Source organism: Narcine bancroftii, chromosome 13 (genome assembly GCF_036971445.1).
Source record: "Narcine bancroftii isolate sNarBan1 chromosome 13, sNarBan1.hap1, whole genome shotgun sequence".
Taxonomy (NCBI): Eukaryota; Metazoa; Chordata; class Chondrichthyes; order Torpediniformes; family Narcinidae; genus Narcine; species Narcine bancroftii.
In genome coordinates this window covers 87,066,092-87,084,020 of record NC_091481.1, presented here as the reverse complement: position 1 = coordinate 87,084,020, position 17,929 = coordinate 87,066,092, and the positions used below count along the sequence as shown (strand labels likewise).

General features: G+C 40.7%; 1 protein-coding gene across 11 annotated transcripts in view; it reads left to right on the top strand.

Moving 5' to 3' along the window:
- LOC138748799 (ryanodine receptor 1-like) overlaps positions 1-17,929 on the top strand; it is a 394,433-nt gene that overhangs the window by 344,201 nt on the left and 32,303 nt on the right. For all 11 annotated transcript variants that reach the window (XM_069909562.1, XM_069909560.1, XM_069909558.1 and 8 more), the window contains 5 exons: positions 9,285-9,366; positions 11,985-13,279; positions 14,214-14,278; positions 14,777-15,041; positions 16,566-16,652. In XM_069909562.1, coding sequence (XP_069765663.1) covers positions 9,285-9,366; positions 11,985-13,279; positions 14,214-14,278; positions 14,777-15,041; positions 16,566-16,652 — 1,794 coding nt within the window. The remainder of the gene's footprint in view (positions 1-9,284; positions 9,367-11,984; positions 13,280-14,213; positions 14,279-14,776; positions 15,042-16,565; positions 16,653-17,929) is intronic.

Here is a 17,929-nt window from a genome sequence, read left to right as displayed (position 1 = left end):
CTCTCACCATCTTGTACAGCTCTATCAGGTCATCCTCATCCTCCATTGCTCCAAGGAGAAAAGACTGAGTTCACTCACCCCATCCTCATGAGGCCTGCTCTCCAATCCAGGTAGAATCCTTGTAAATCTCCTCTGCACCCTCTCTCTACGGCATCCGCACCCTTCCTGTGACCAGAACTGAACACAATATTCCAAGTGGGCTCCAAATAACATCTTACATAGCTGAATTATTACCTCCTGGCTCATGAACTCAATTCAATGGTTAGCGGGCCAACACAATAATATGCTCATGTTACAGGCCTTCTTAACGAAACTATCAACCTGTGCAGCAGCTTTGAATGTCCTATGGACATGAACCCCAAGATCTCTCAGTTCCTCCCAACTGCTCAGAGTCTTCCCATTAACATTGCATTCTGCCTACAAATTTGACCAACTAAGATGAACCACTTCACATTTTTCTTGGTTAAATTCCATCTGCCACTTCTCAGCCCAGCTCTGCATCCTAATAAATGCTTCTTTGTAACCTCTGGCAACCCTCCAGACTATCCATGACAGCTTCAAGCAAGGTGTAAAAGCAACAACAATGTCATAGTGGGAGACTTTCATTTCCCCATTATTGAACAATGACGTTAGTGCCAGAAGTTTAAATGGGGTAGAATTTCTTAAGTACATTCTGGAGGATGTCCATCCAGGGAAGGGCCATACTGGACCATGTTCTGGGAAGTGAGCCTGGCTAGGTGATTGGAATTTTAGTATTTTGGGAATTGTGATCATTAGACTGTAATTTCAGGCTAGTTTTGAAGAAGGATGAGCCTGGACTTCATGTGAATAATGTTAAAGTGGGGTAGGGAAAACTATGTCAGGATTTGATGTGAAAGAGGGAGAGTCACTGAATATCCGACCAATTAACTAGGTGTTCCAGCAAGGAGAAAGTACAGGAATGCCAAGGTAAGAGAGTCTGGGATGGCAATGGATGTTAAGAATGTAATTAAAAAGGTAAGGTTCAGGAAGTAAAATTGGACAGGGCCTTGGAGGAATATAAAGATTGCAGGAAGGACTCAGGCAGGGCATTAGAAAGCCAAAATGGCCATGAAATGCCCTTTCTGGACAGGATTGAAGAGAATTTCAAAGCATTCTCTACCTGCATTTTTTTAAAAAGGAGAGAGACAAGGAAAGATGAAGCAGGCGAGGCACTGAATGAGTACTTTGCATTGGGATTCACTAAGGAGAAGAACATGGACAGTCATAGGAAGTCTAATGTGGTGAATACTAGTGCATTGCAGCATTTTGACATTAAGAAGGAGATGGTGGAGAGGAGTCACGTGATGGAGTAGTGGCCGGATGGTGAACTCCAGCCCTCTCCAGAAAAGTCGGGAAAAACAAAGGAAAACACAAAGGCACAGAAATAAAAGTTACAGAAAAGTGAGTATAAAGGTGGAAAGAAGATGGCGACAAAAAAAGAAAAATCGAAAGCAACGGTAAGAAGAGAGGAAGAGAAGACAAAGGAGGAAAAAGGTGAAGGCCTTACCTGTCCGAAGAGGCCCGCTGCGGAGAGAGAAACCCGCTCCCTCAGGTCGGTAAATAATGGACTACAAAAATGGCTCGCAGAGCCGAGTAAAAGTGCGCAACCGCGATGCGAATGAAAAAAAACACACCGACGGGAGGGGGGACCAGCTGGGGAGTCGATCTCCACAGCCGGCAACGACAGCTGCAGAACACCTGCAGCAAGAAGAGACCACAGAAGACAATAGAAACAAGAAAGAAGAGGAGGAAAGGGCACCAAAGAAACAACAGATGGCCAACCCAGAGGAAGAAGAAGAGGAAGAGTATGGTGAAATAGAAGAAGAAAAGAAAGGCAAGGTAAAGGATATACTTGCTCTTATTAAAGGATACATGGAGTCATTTAAAGAATGGCAAACACAGGAATTTAAGGATTTAAGAAAAAGAATAAACAACACAGAAGAGAAAATAAATAAAATGGAGATGACCTTAACAGAAATGGGAAAGAAAATGGACAAGATGGAAAAGCGGGCAGTAGCAGCAGAAATGGAGGTAGAAGACTTAAAAAAGAAATTGGAGAAATCTAATAAAAAAACTAAAGAGACACAAGAACTACTAGCTCAAAAAATAGATACAATGGAAAACCATAACAGAAGAAATAACATAAAGATAGTAGGCCTTAAGGAAGATGAAGAAGGCAAGAATATGAGGGAGTTTATAAAAGAGTGGATCCCTAAGACCCTAGGATGTCCAGAACTACAGCAAGAAATGGAAATAGAAAGGGCACATAGAGTATTGGCCTCTAAACCACAACCACAACAAAAACCAAGATCTATTGTAGTAAAATTCCTAAGATATACTACAAGAGAAAAGGTACTGGAGAAGACAATGGAAAAAGTAAGAGAGGGCAAAAAACCACTGGAGTATAAAGGGCAAAAAATCTTCATTTATCCAGATATAAGTTTTGAACTCCTAAAGAAGAGAAAAGAGTTCAATACAGCAAAGGCAATTTTATGGAAGAAAGGGTATAAATTTATACTAAAGCATCCAGCGGTATTGAAAATATTTATTCCAGGACAACAAAACAGACTATTCTCGGATCCAGAAGAAGCACGAAAATTTGCAGAACAATTACAAAAATAGACTGAGGGAGGAAGACAGGTAATGAGAGTTAAAATGATCACGATTGATATGTATGTGGGTAAAGACAAAAATAGACTGAGGGATGAAGACAGGTAATGAGAGTAAAAATGATCACGATTGATATGTATGCGGATAAAGAGGTATAAGAGTGAATAAAGACAATGAGCATACATGAATGTATCTGTACTTAGAGGAAAATATAGATAGTATAGACAAGAATTAATAAGGGAAGGTAATGGAATAGAGAGAATAAGGAGGGAATTAAAAGAGTGACCTTTGTGACATATGAAAAGTGAAATCTTTTCTGGGGGAGGCGGGGTGGGGGGAAATAGCGGTCACTACAAAATCAGTTGACGCTTGCGAGTGGATTCGCAAATCCAAATGGAGAGGGGAGATGTGGTTGTCCGACAAGGGATAAAGGACAACTCAGGAGGTGAAGGGGAGATTGGGGATAAATAAGATAGAAATAGGAGAATAAGGAAAATGTTGGATGTTGTAGGAATGTTGTCTTATAAAGAGTTGAAAATAAGAAAACAGAAATGGAAAAGGAGGAAAGGTAATGATGGAAAAACGGAAAGAGAAGATAAACAAAATATAAAAGGGCTACGCTGAACTATATGTCTTTAAATATTAATGGAATACATAACCAAATTAAAAGGAAGAAACTACTAAATTTAAATGAATAAATGTATTCCATTAGAAAAAATAACATATAGGTTAAGAAATAATATTGAAATATTCGAACAAGTATAGGAGCCTTACATTAAATACAATAGCGAAAACCTACCGGGGACAAACATTACCTAAGTTGATGGAAGGAGAAGGAAAGAAAAGAATGGACTCAGTAGAATTTCTGGTGTAATTTTGTTGAATGACAACATTGTCTGACTGGCTTAATGCAACCTAGATTGTATACCTAAAATGGATGAGAGGGGGGGTGGGGGGGTGGTTTGGGAGGAAAGGGGGGGGGGGGGAGAAAAAGTCACTGTATATGTGTGAAAAAGAAATAGTGTATATCATGGCTAATGTGATTTATGGTGTGAAAAATAAAAAATGTAAAAAAAAAGGAGATGGTGGTGGGTGTTTTGAAGAGCATTAAGGTGGATGTCCTGAGGCATGAGTTTGCTGGATCTGTCAGATATATCAGAACATCTTCAGCAAATAAATTAATTTTCTGCTTTTCCTGGCCTGTTCTGACGCCTTTAATTGTCTGGACCCTGGTGAATAACCTCAGCTAATGGGTCCATGGCTTGTACAAACAGAGCTGGAGATAGCAGTCACCCTTGTTTACTTGATCTTGTTAGTGGGAAGGCTGGAGAAATTTGTCCATTGGTCACAACTTTAGCTTGGGCGCATGGTAAAGTGCCCTTATCCAATTTATGAAAGTTGGCCCAATTTTCCCAGCACTTTGAATAAAAAGTCCCACTTCAACCTGTCAAATGCATTTTCTGCATCCAGGGTCACAGCTAACCCCCTCTCATTCCTGTTTTGTGCTAGATGCATGATACTCAACAGTCTGCCAATGTTATCTGCCGCCTGTCTTTTCTGTACAAAGCCCACTTGGTCCTTATTTATTAGGTTTGGCAAATGTTTCACCAATCTATTGGCCAGTATCTTATAATCTGTGTTTTAACAGAGAGATGAGTCTATAAGAAGACGGCATTAGCGGATCCTTGTCTTTTTTAAGTACCGTCGTAATGATTGCTGTTGAAAAAGATTCTGGGAGGGTTTGCCTGGTTCACCACCTCCATGTAAAGAGTCATCAATAAATCTTTAAACTCTTTCTGGAACTCAGGTGGAAACCCATTCTCCCCTGGAGACTTGTTTGCAGTGAACTCAATGCTTTACCTATCTCTTCCTCTGTGAAAGGAAGATCTAATTCTTTTTATTCTTGGTCTAAACTTGGCAATTCTCATTTAGACAGGAATTCAATGGTCTTAGCTTGTTATCAATAGTTCAATACAAACTGATGGTTAGGTTAAAGCTAGGTCCGCATCACAATATTAAAATTTGATGTTTCAGAAGAGGACGAATTCTGTTCCTCTTCATGATTTTTCAATGTAACCTCTAAATCAGAGTCTGCCATATATTTAAGTTACCTAGGACCTAAAATACCTAGGACAATGACGAGGGTCCTTCTGTAGGAAGGGCAGCAGATTATCTCTAACACTCATATTGCCAAGGAAGTGCGTTCATTGAGTATGATTTAAATGGCTTTGTTGCATCCAGTATCAATCTCAAACTCTACATACATTTTAGTTTATCTGACCTTTCTTTCACCAGACATGGAGCAAAATTACGTGTTGCAGCAAAAATAAACTTCACTCAACACAACTTCAAGAGTTACATGAACTTGTTCCCAATCCTTTGTTTCTGTGCCACTAGAATCCTCAAAAGGAGACAGAAGGCGATGAGTGGATGTGTCAAGTGTGGTTCAGCTGTCTGCCTTTTTATTATTTTGACAACTAAGTCCAGTGAATAGGATTGCAATGAAAAGGAAGAACACCTAGCCAGGGCAGCGTGCCAACATATTTTTGTTAGTAAAAAATCTGTCCTCTACATTGTCATCATTTCAGTTATCATGAGACTTTCAAACTCATTTACAACTCTCAAAAAATGGATGTGCTTTGCCATATTAGTACAGTTTGTGGTGATAACCTTTTACACACAAAAATGAAATAAAGGCCAAGTCATTTAAGAATGTTTACTATGAGGGGAGGTAATATTGTCAATGAGGTGTGATGTCATTTTAATATATAATGTTCGTTGTTTATTATCATGCAAAAAAAGGAACATTTTTGGATTAAAGCTCGGAATGAGGTAAGTTTTAATCTATTTTTATTACTGCTTTTTGCATCAAAAGCAACTAGTCAAGAATACGGCTTCAAATAATCGCTATTTTAATCTACTTGAGAGGTATTTTAAATTAAATAAAGTCATCATCTGAAGATTTATTAGGTTAAAACGAGTGCAATTGAACAGTCATATTGCACAGGATCATGGGGTCAAATACCACAGAAAAGTGTCCTTCATCCCACTGCATCCATGCCAAATGTTTTACCCATCGACAAGGAATATTTCTTCACCCATGTCATTGTATCTAATTCCATCACTTAATCTGGCAGCGTATTCCAGATATCAGCCATTCTGTGTAAAACTTACATTCCTCAGATCTTGCCTAAAACTTCTTTCTCGCACCTTGAACCCTTGCATTTGATACTCCTACCATGGGAATATGTGGTGACTATTAACCACATCAATGCCTCTCATTATCTATCAGGTGACTCCCTCCCCAGCCAGGCAGTTACTAACAAAGCACTTTGTTAAGATCAAGAGAGAGTCTCATGTGATTTTACTTGTTTTCTATGTAGGATTTCTATGTTAAACTATTTTAAAAAGAAAAGAAATGATGCCTTCATCAGTCAAACAAGTACAAGGTTCCTCAACAATCTGGTCTTACCAAAAAAGTTTTTAAAAAAGTATCGTGCACTTTTCTGCAACTGCAGAGCCCTCCTCCATTGCAACTGTGTACTGCTGAATCAAATCTCAATACTTCAACAAAGAGAAACTATCTTGTATGATTTCTGGAAATTGATGTGAAGATTATGTTAAATTTTTTTAAATTTTTTTATTTTTCACACTATAAACCATATTGATCAAGATACATACATTTTCCTTCTTAAATATGTACAATGTCGTTTTCTTCCCTCCTCCCCCCCCCCTCCCTCCCTCACCTCCCCTCCCATTTATTTAAAGTTCAGAATATAAGATACATTAAATAAATTGATGGAGAAATTGCAGTTTGAGAGGGAAGTGAGGTGTGATCTCAGTCCAGACAGGGGCAATCTCTCATTGCACATAACAGAAAGTCTTGCTTTCGACAAAAAGGAAAGGAGCAGGAGACCTTGGCTCAGAAGGAAGTGGGAAGCATAGGGTCAGAGCATGGAAATGGACCTCTTGGGCCCAACTGGCCTGCTGCATTCCTCCAGCAGTTTGTTTTTCAATCCAAATTCTATCATCTACAGTCTCTTGTGTCTCTGCTTCCATTGTTCTCAATCATCAGGCTGACCAAATGACCAATCAATTTTGATTTTGTAAGCTCATCTGAAGTTTTTATTTCAGTCCAGTGTTTGCAAAGCAATGTAGCAAGTTCCTCAACTCAGGAACACCAAGCATCCTTTCATCATCAAGACCGCTGCTTTAATCTTGGACAGCCTCGACTAAAATGATCAAGATTCTTGCTTGCATTCCATGGGTAAGGCTCGGTGAGAGTTGAACTTGCAGCCTCATACACTACCTCTTTGGATATTGGCCTTCCCCCGAATGAATGCATTGCTGTCCCCTTTTGTTGCTTTCCCAATTCCTATGTTATTACTTACACTGAAACACAAATACTGTTTGCTATTGGATCATAGCAAAAATAGCAATGTGTTCATTGTGCACAATTATCATTGCACCCAAAGTACCTTTCCTAACGGGACCACATCTCTTTGGGTTTCCGCTTTGGTAAAAAAATTTTGTATGGTGAATTTCACTTTAGATCAATTGTTTCTAAAGTTTGGATGCCATTAAACCCTCAAAGATAAAAATCAGCAAGCAATTTCCTCAGAGGTTGATCCATGATCTCTTTCATGGTATAAAAGTAAAAAAAAAAGAACTTTGCAGTTAAATGTCTGTCGAACAGAAGTGAATACGTTTGCATTTCTCTCAACTGCATCTTGAATATTCAGTTTCCTTTCGTAGCCAATTCTGACATTTTCAACGTGTGTCTGTTTTCTTTCCTTTACTCCTGAGAGCGTTACTTCATTCATTTGGATCAAAAATAATATTTCAGGTGACGACAAGTAGATATGCCTAATATTTGCAGAATACTTGGTTAGACAGTGATTTTTTTTTAAATTTAGATTGAGACATACAGCACAGTAACAGGTGCTATTTTGGCCCACGAACCTGCCACCCAATTACATCCAACCCCCAGTACGTTTCAAACGGCAGGAGGATACCGGAGCCCCTGGGAAAACCCATGCAGGCATGGGGAGAATATGCAAACTCCTTACAGACAGTGCAGGATTCAAACTCTGATCCTGATTACTGATTCTGTAACAATGTTGTGCTAACTGTACCACCCTAAAATGTAAAGTAAAACCTGATCATCTGTGTTGTGTATTTTTACACTTCCATTGTATCCTTCAGACAAAACAATGAAGCCTCTTCTATTATAGAACACATTCTCACCTGGAATAACCTCTTTTGACAGCTCTCATTTCCGACAAATCAAAGTGTAGCTATGGGTGCTCACATGGCTCCCATCTATGCCTGCCTTCTTGTTGATTATATTGCAATAGTCCATTCCAGAACATCCAAAGTGTCCTCCTTCTGCCGCATTTCTTAGAGTAACGCTCTCACCACCCCTTCCTCCAAATAGAGCAGCAATATGGTTTCCTTTGTCTCTCCTCCCACCAACCTCCTCTTCCATAATCTATGCTCTTCCATAATCTATGCCCTCCCACCCAAGCCTAATTATCCTGGCCATCTCACCTCTGCAACCTGTCTTGATGAAGGAGGCCCATTTGAAACATCAACAGTTTTCTTCCCCCTGATGCTGTTGACCCACCGCTCCTCCTGCAGATAGCATTTTGTTCCATTGTAGTATCTGCAGTCTCTCATGTATCTCAAGCCTCTCTTTTTATTAGTTGATTTTATGGCTGTTAAACCTCAGTTGGTTACCTGTTCCTTTATTAATCTGATGTGTCTCTTAAGTTCACTAACTTTAATCACTCCCTTAACCTTAGTAGGCATGTCTTTTTTGCAGCAAACCCATTTGTGGGTTCTAAGATAACTGATGAGACCAATGAAGGATGTGCACCCTGTTGCAAAGACAGCTGGGTGGGCCTGGCAGGATGGACAGATGGGTGATTAGGAAGGTGGCCCACTACCTTTGCTGTCGTGTTGGACTTCAGCTCTATGACTCAGTGAAAATTGTGCATTTTTCAGGAAGGGGTTTGAGAACATTCGACACTGTGGATCCAATTAGTCTGACGTATCTAAATGAATGTAATGACATCATCAGTGTTGGGCTGGAAGAGGATCCTGATGTTGAATTGATCTCTCCAGTAGATTTGGAGAGGTTTCCCTCCAGTGCCTTCATTAAGTATGATTTAAACACCTTTGTTGCATCCAGTATCAATATCAAACTCTACGTACATTTTAGTTCATATGATCTTTCGTCAGAAAAATTGTGTTGCATCGAAAATGAACTTTCACTCAACACATCCTATGTTCTTTAAGAGGACGTTAACTCGTGTTGATTCCAATCATTTTTTTTGTTGGTGTGTTAAGAGAATCCTTGAAAGGAGGTCAATTATGATGAGTCGATGTGTGAAGTGTTGCTCAGTGAGATACCAGTCTTTGAGTGCCTTATTATCTTGACTGCTAAGTCAAGTGAATAGAATTACCCTCCACCTCCAATGAGCTCAACAGATTCACAACCCAGGAAGGTGATGATCAAACATTACTGTAAAATATAACTGAACACTTCCTTTTCCTCGTTCAGATGGAATGTTCATGTTCTGTTATTTTTGTGATGGTACAATAATGCCAACATTGAAATCCTTTCTCAATAGTTTTACATTTATTAACAGGATTCTAGCCAGATTGAATTGTTGAAGGAGCTCCTGGACTTGCAGAAAGACATGGTAGTGATGCTGCTGTCTTTACTGGAAGGTAAATATCAGCCTGTATTTAATGTTTGCAAATGGGAAAGTCCAGAAATTGTTGGGGCCCTGGCAGAGATCCTTCTGTCGCAGGTGAGGTATTGGAAGACTGTGGCGGGCGGGTGGGGGGGGGGGGGGGTGGTGGGGTTAGCTCATCTTGATTTAAGAGGGCTGCAAGAACAAACCAGGTTGGGTTGTGGTGGAAAAGATACTAGAGGGGATTCTCAAAGAAAGGATCGATCAACATTTGCAATGGCTTGGGGTAGTCATCATAGTATCTTATGATTTTGATAGAGGAGAATTGATGAGATGGTCTTCATGTAATTTAGCATGAGGTTCTGCATGGTAGGCTGTTCTGAAAGGTGAGATCATGTGGAATAAAATGTGGCTGGACAGAATTGGCTTGGTGGGAGGAGATAGAGGGTGATTCTGGAGGAATGTTTTTCCTATTGGAGGGCTGTAGCTAGTGATGCACCGCAGGGATTGGTGCTGGGTCAACAGTTCTTCATCGTCTATGTTAACACCTTGGATGAGAATAAAGTTGGCATTACTTGTAACTTTTTGAATGGCTCCAAAATTGGGGCTGTCGTGGACAGTGAAGAAAGTTGTCGAAGGTTGCAACAGGATCTATAAACTGTGATATTAGACAAAGAAATTAAAAATGGAATTTAACTTGGAAAGGTGGGGAAAAAGTTAACCCAGGTCAAGGCATACACAGTAAATGACAGGGTGCTGGGACATATGGTACATGGATAAGCCTGGAGAAACAAGTACATATTCATCAATAAGAGAGCACACATTTCAAGGTGAGGGGACCTGAGAGGCATGTTTTTCACACACAGAATGGAGTATAATGAATTGCCAGAGGAAGTGATGTTGATGGGTATGACCACGATGTTTAAAGGACATGTTCATAGATAGGATAGAGGAATATGGGCCCAATTTGCAGGTAAATTGGCCTTGCTCAGCAAGGCACCTTGATTGGTATGGATGAGTTGGACTGAATGGCCTGTTCCCTGGTGTTGGCTCAATAACTTTAATGTTTCTATGCACTAAGCAGTGGATGTTATTGTGATTGTGGTCACGACATTTAATCATGTACTTCTTGCACTTCCTGATCATTGAACCTACCCCTGTGACTGCATAAAATGCTGCACTTGTGCCCACACCTCCTTCCTCACCACCATCGTGAATCTGCAGGAGTGATCTACTGCACCCAGTGTTCCTGTTGCAGCCTGCTCAACATCAAAGAGACTGGATACAGACTGGAAGATCGTGGCAACCATTTCATTTCCTCACTCCATTTCCATATCAACATGTCTGTCCATGGTCTCATGCACTGCCCAACTGAGGCCACCTGCAAATTGGAGGAACAGCACCTAATTTTCTGTCTGGGCCCCCTCCAACCTCTGTTTGACCTGCTGAGTTTCTCCATCTTTTTTTTTACTATAGTAATTCCCAATGTTTGAAATCTGGAGCCAGTTAATGGTCTATTCCACTGGTGTTAGATGTTACAATGTTTTCTACAGTTTTCAGACAAATATTTTCAGTGAAGTTAGTCATGTTCTTGATTTTGGCAACACTGTGCTGCATTCATTTTTTTTGCCTCCTTAGTTGTGGCTATTTTAACATAATTAAAATTTCTTTGCTAATTGTTTTTCTTTCTGTAGTGCACTACCAGTAACTACAGAGACTAGGCTGAGGGGACGATAGGCTTTAATGTACAGAAGAACCTTGCTGGCCTGGATCCAGGTATAGGAATGGCAGGAAGGGAGAGGTGGCTCGACCTCTGTGGCCGAGGATCACAGGGGAGGAGTCACGGGGCATGAGTCATCAGTGGGCGGGCCAGCTCCATGTATAGTCAACCATAACTATATACAATGGAGGAAACATATCACCACATTCACCCCTCCTTTTAAAACAGAACCCCCCTCAGTCTTTGAACAACAAAGAAAAAAAACTGTCAAGACTAAAGATTCAGTTGCACCAGTGACCTCCTCTGTCTACAGGACCTGCGGGGAGCAGGTGCGGTGGTGGTCTGCTGTTCCGCTGGCTGAGTGTCAAGAGACGGGGTCACCGTCTGACTATGTGGAGAGGGTGCTGTCTGTGTAGGGATGAAGTCGGAAGCGGTATGGGAGGGAGGGGGGACAGTGCCCTGAGGGCATTGGAGTGAGATCTGCGGGGGGGTGGTATCCCAGGTGAGTCTGCTCCTAACAGGGAGTCCCATTGCGGGGTGATGATAAACTCAGGGTGGTCAGGGGTGTATGGAGTGGTTCCAAGTACTCCAGCATGCACCAGATCCCGGACAGGTACTGTATCCTCATGGCCATCAGGGTACATCACAAAAGCATATTGAGGGTTAGCATAGATGAGGTGTACCTCCTCGACCAATGGGTCAGTCTTATGGCCCCTCACGTGTCTCCGGTATTGGCCATAGTCGCCTAGGGAAAAAAGGTGCTGAATGTGACGTTAATCTGGTTAATGTAATATTTAATATTTGGCACTGGATTTCTCATAATCTCAAAAAAAAATACAATTTCAAAAATAAATACCAGGAAGCAGCGCTTCAGTGAACTGGAACCCAAACTGTTTAAAACAATGATATATTTCCCTTTTTGATATTTTCAGGAAATGTTGTGAATGGAACTATTGCTAAGCAAATGGTGGACATGTTGGTGGAGTCATCAAGCAACGTTGAAATGATCCTAAAGTTCTTTGATATGTTCTTGAAACTAAAGGATATTGTAGTTTCTGATGCATTCAAAGACTATGTAACTGACCCCAGAGGGCTTATCTCAAAGAAGGACTTCCAGAAAGCAATGGACAGCCAGAAGCAATACACACCTTCTGAAATCCAGTTCCTCCTTTCATGTTCAGAAGCAGATGAAAATGAAATGATAAACTATGAGGAATTTGCAAACCGCTTTCAGGAACCAGCCAAGGACATTGGTTTTAACATAGCTGTGTTGCTCACTAATCTCTCTGAACATGTCCCTCATGATACAAGACTTCAGAACTTCTTGGAATTAGCAGAGAGCATTCTCAATTACTTCCAGCCTTTCCTCGGACGCATTGAGATCATGGGTGCCAGCAAGAGGATAGAGCGGATTTACTTTGAAATTAGCGAGGCCAATAAAACACAGTGGGAGATGCCTCAGGTAAAAGAGTCGAAGCGGCAGTTTATCTTTGATGTGGTGAATGAGGGCGGAGAATCTGAGAAGATGGAACTCTTTGTCAATTTCTGCGAAGATACCATTTTTGAGATGCAAATCGCTTCAAAGATCTCTGAAACAACTGAGGAAGAAAAGTCAGAAGGAGAAGAGGAGGAAGAAGAGAATGGTGAAGGAGCAGAAGCTGAGAAAACCACTTGTCCCGCTGAGGCACCATCTGCCTTTGCTGGGTTCCTTAACTCCATTGTAGACTTCTTCAAAATATTCACGTTTAAGAATGTAAGGAAAAGGTATAGGAAACTAAAGAAGATGACAGTTAAGGAGATTGTGATGTCTCTGGTGTCCTTCTTTTGGACTTTGTTCATCGGCATCTTGCAGTTTATCTACAGCATCTGTAGTGGTTTCTTCATGATTGTATGGAATACGTTATTTGGCGGTGGCTTGGTTGAAGGAGCCAAACATCTGACTGTCACGGAACTCTTGGCTAGTATGCCTGATCCTACTCAGGATGAGGTTCATGCTGATCTTCCTGACATTAGCAAGGCAGAGGTTGAAGAAACTGAAATCCAGCCTGACTTTGAAGATCAAACAAAAGAAGAGGAGGCATCTGAAAAGGCTGATGTAAAAAGGGAAAGTGGCCAGTTGAGGGTGGGTTCGCCTGAATCTAACCTCGGACTCGGTGACATCATTGAGTCGACGCCAGTTGAGCCCCCAACCCCAGAAGGAACACCACCTACTTTCAGAAAAGTCAGGGTGAGTGCCTTGCACTGCATATTTTTTAAATTTAAAAATCCGGCACATTAAAAGGCCCCTCCTGCCCATGAGCCTGCGCCGTCCAATTACATCCATATGACATAATGACCCCTACGTCTATTGAAGATTTTTAAAAAAACGATCAAAGTCAGATCTCAGATTTAATTTCATGGGTGTATCAGATGATTTCTATTCCCTCTTGAACAAACAGTTGACCCTATTTATTTTGCTTGCATAAAATTCTTCTTAGACTGAGAAAATAATAAGTTTGCTTATCTAATAATAATTTTTCTTCCCAACTTGTTCACAGAGATCAAAATGAAATATAAATATCTGGAATTCTTTTTCATTGCTCTGGCTGGAGAAGTAACATTTAACATTCCATCTCACCATATACAGCACAGAACAGGCCAGTTTGGCCCGACTAGTCCATGCCGGAACAAATTGACAAATTCCCTTAACATTCCTCACGATAAGGCACTCTTCAAATTATACTGAATGTCGGAAGGGCTGGATAGAATTGACATGCAGAGGATGTTTCTGGTAGTGGGAGAGTCCAGTAGTACCAGAGGGCACAGAATCAAAGCGTGTCTCATTAGAACAGAAAGGAGAAGTTTCTTCAGCCAGCAGACGGAGAATCGATGGAATTTGTTGTCACAATGCGGGCCACATTATTTAAAGCAGATGTTGATAGGTTCTTGAAAAATAAAGGTGTCAAAGGATATGGGGAGAAGACAAGAGAATGGGGTTAAGAGGAAAGATATGTCAGCCATGATTTGTATGGTGGAGCAGGTTTATTGGGCTGAATGGCCTAATTGTGATGCGAAGTCAAGGTCTTGCCTGGATGCAGGGTTGAGGCCATTGATAAATCTTCATTAAAACTAATCCTTAGTTTTGATGACCATAATAAAACAAGCCCTTTTACATTCAACAGCACCAGTTTGAATCTTTGGAAACCAAGTCGGACGATCAACTCAAAACTGAGGCAGAGAAAGCAGAGTAAGACTTTTTAAAATCTTCAATGCAGCAAATGTTATTTCTCAACAATATATCGTAAAACCCTTGGGATCTGGCCCTTATGGGGATTGGTAGATGCCGGATAAGTGAATTTGCTGGTTGCTTGAGATTGTGAGTCGCATGGATTGCACATCATTTATTAAATTGAAGTGTATTTCATTCAATCATTGCCTTTCAGGTGTAAAACCAGTTTGTTATCCAAAACCCTGGCAACACACATCTTCATTTCTCAGCATTGTATTGTATCATTAGAACGAAGTCTGGCTGTTGGACAGGACTAACCCAAGGGATAATAGCTGGGATGTGTTGTACTCTGTTTTGGAAATTCCATTCCGTTCATGTGCATGCAATGATGAGAAATATCAAGAGTTAAGTTGGCGACAATAACTTTTGCTGCCAGATCCTGCCATCGTCATACAAATCCCAGCATTTTTAAAGTTCGTAATGTTGAACAATACTTCTTCTTTCTGTATTTGAAAGCATTGAGAATGGTGAAAAGGCTGAGAAGGACATGAAAGAAAAAGAGGTAGTAGAACTCCCAGAAGGAGGGGAAGAAAAGACAGAGGCAAAAGAAAAACCAGAAGAAAAAGAAAAGGAAATAGGAGTAAGGGAAGAAGGAGAAAAAGAGGATGGTACGCCAGCAAAAAAGGCAAGAAAGAAGGCCAAGCTGGAGAGGAAAAGAGAGGAACCAGAAGCAGTTCTGGAGTTCTGGAACGAGTTTGAAAATTATAAAACAAAGCTCTTGGTACGTATGAATAGTACTTAAAAATCTGTACAGGAGTTGTCAAGGTACACCATCAAACATATTTGTTCACTGGGTCGAAGATTGGCATAAGTATTGGGAAAAAAGGATGAGTGAATTTGACAGGAGTTATGGGACAGAGATGTGGAGAAAAACACGTATTTGGTTAAAGATAGAAGTTGGTAATTAAGAAATCATTCACACTAAATAAAACACTCAGCCGTCTGACAATAACAAATTATTACACATGAATATGTGAATTAATAGCAGGGGCAAGTGTGACCTTCCCATGCAGACCCATTAATAAGATCTTAATTTTAATGTCACCCTGCATTTCTGTCTCCATTCAGTAATCTTTCACTCCTTGTTTTGCAAGAATCAGTCCACATCTCCCTTAAAATAGTCTAAGATCCTCTTTTAACTATGAAGAATAAAGCCTAGCTTTCCAACCATTCCTCAGAAGACACTAGTCCGGAAACCTTCGCTGAATTGCTTCCAACACGTTATCATCCTTCCTTCAACTAATATCCTATATATAACTGAAGCATAATCTCCTGACCTTTCTATTAATTTCCCTTCAGAAGCAATAAGTAACATTTTATTACTTTTCTAATTACTTGGTATGCCTTGATTCTAGCCCTTTGTGAATCAGGGCATGTCTTGGAGATTTACCATCTTTCTTCATTAGATAACATGCTTTTTATTGTTCCTGCCAAAATTGATTGTTTCACATTTCCCATCTCATGGACACAGGGTCAGAAAGTGTTGCCTGCTGAGTGAGAAACTTTGGACCTTGGAACTTGAGCCAGCTGAAATCACGGGACTGAGTTCTTGGTGGAAAGGACATTTCAGATGGTGGGGCTTAATAGGCTGGCAAAGAGGGAATAATTGACTGCAGGAAAGAGCAGGCATTAGTCCAGGAGACGCTTAGGACCATTTTATTCTCTAAACAGCATTCATTTCTTAGTATGACTGAGGGAGGAAGTTTTCTTTATGTCAAGCACAGGATCGTGGGTGGCAGCCTAATCGGAAGGGAAGTAGAAAGATCAGGAGAGCAAAGGCCAGGGAAGCAGATAGGCACCTCTATGGGATACAAATCATTTCAGAATGGCATTTTGCTACTCTGTATTGAGAATATCACTGACTTCAGCAGAAATTCTGCAGGATAAGGCTGAACAAATGGAAGGACTAATACTGGACAATGATAGGGCCCTGCAAATAGATTTTCAGGAATTAAGAATGATTAAAGAGGACTTTAAAGGCAGTCCAGATTATGCACTGCTGCTGAGTAGAAATAGGACGATTGTGCAGGTAGTAAGTGGCGAAAGAGAATGATGCAGGGGAAGGGGCTCTGAGGCTTGGGCACTAATTCGGCTCTGGGGGAAGCCCTCAGCAGATCCAACTGGAAAAAGAAATGGAGTTAACGTTAGTTATTGACTCTTCATTTGACCTTTCGTCATGGAGTTTATTTACTAGTATAACTGTGTGGCATGCAATGAATAATATCTCTTTGTATCTTTTAACTAGAATTATTTATCAAGAAACTTCTACAATCTCCGCTTCCTAGCTCTGTTTGTGGCATTTGCAATCAACTTTATCCTCCTCTTTTATAAGGTAAGTTTACCATCAAGACAAATGGATGCCAGTACTGAAATCCTGTGAAAAATCTAGGTGTCACGCAGTCGAATGTGAAAATGAGCCAGTTTTGCTGATAACCAATTATCCTCCCAACTTCACTGTTACCATCAAAGGATGAAATGAGCCATTTACAATCCCAGTATCTGTTTTAATTTATTCATGTTTTTTGGGTTGTGACATCTCTTGCAACCAGAAATTTATGCCCATTCCTATTGCCCAACTTGAACCACTGTAGTCCTTATGGTGAAGGTGCTTTCCCACTGCTATTGTGGGTAGAGTTCTAGGATTTTAACCCATTCTTTCCTTCCTATCGTTGACATTGTGTCTCTGCTCCTCAACCCAATGGCTCCATTCTCATCCATCTTACCTTTAGTAGCCAGTGTCCACAACTCATTTCCCACGAACCTTTTACTTAATTATCACCAATGAGCCAAGCTCAGTGCACCAACTGGCATTCTTCCCCCATGGCTTGGCCTTATCTCTCTATCCTCTTTTCACTCCCTACTCTGGCCTCTGACTTAATGGCTGCTTCATTGTCAGCCATGTCTTCAGCTGTCACGGGTAAACATTCCATTCCATTAAACCTGCCTGCCTCTCTCTCTGCTCTTTAAAACTTGTTGTTTTGTTTCAGTAAAAACATGATGCTGGAGAAACTCAGCAGGTCAAACAGTGTCCTTTATGTCACAAAGATGATACAAATCCAGCATTTTGAGCTCGAGTCCTTCATCAAGGTATGAGCAATATGTCAGCAGGTGCCCAAACTCTTTATCATGTATCTTTATCTATGCTGTGTGACCAGCTGAGTCTCTTCAGCGTATTGTGTTTTCACTTCAACTATGTGTCTGCAGAGTTTCGTGTTTCACTTCTTGTTTTCTTTCAATTTCTGTTGACATGGCTCTGATTAAATTTTGTTTGACAATCTTCACATGAAGTGCCTTGGGATCTTTACTGATATTAGAAGTGCTACTGAAGGATAAAACTTGCACAATTCCAAATAAATAGACTTTCTTGTACAATTGAAATTTGTCTCAACCCTGATTGGCACAATATCATGGGTGTCTCAGGTATTGAGAAGCAGGAGGGCCTCATCAGTAGTATCCACAGTGATAAATAATCAGTTGATGTTCCAGGACAGGACCCTTCTCAAGACTCAATGACTGGCCATCCATCTCCATGGATATTGTCTGAGTCCCTGTAATCAGTTGATGTTCCGGGCCAGGACCCCTTCTCAAGACTCAATGACTGGCACATCT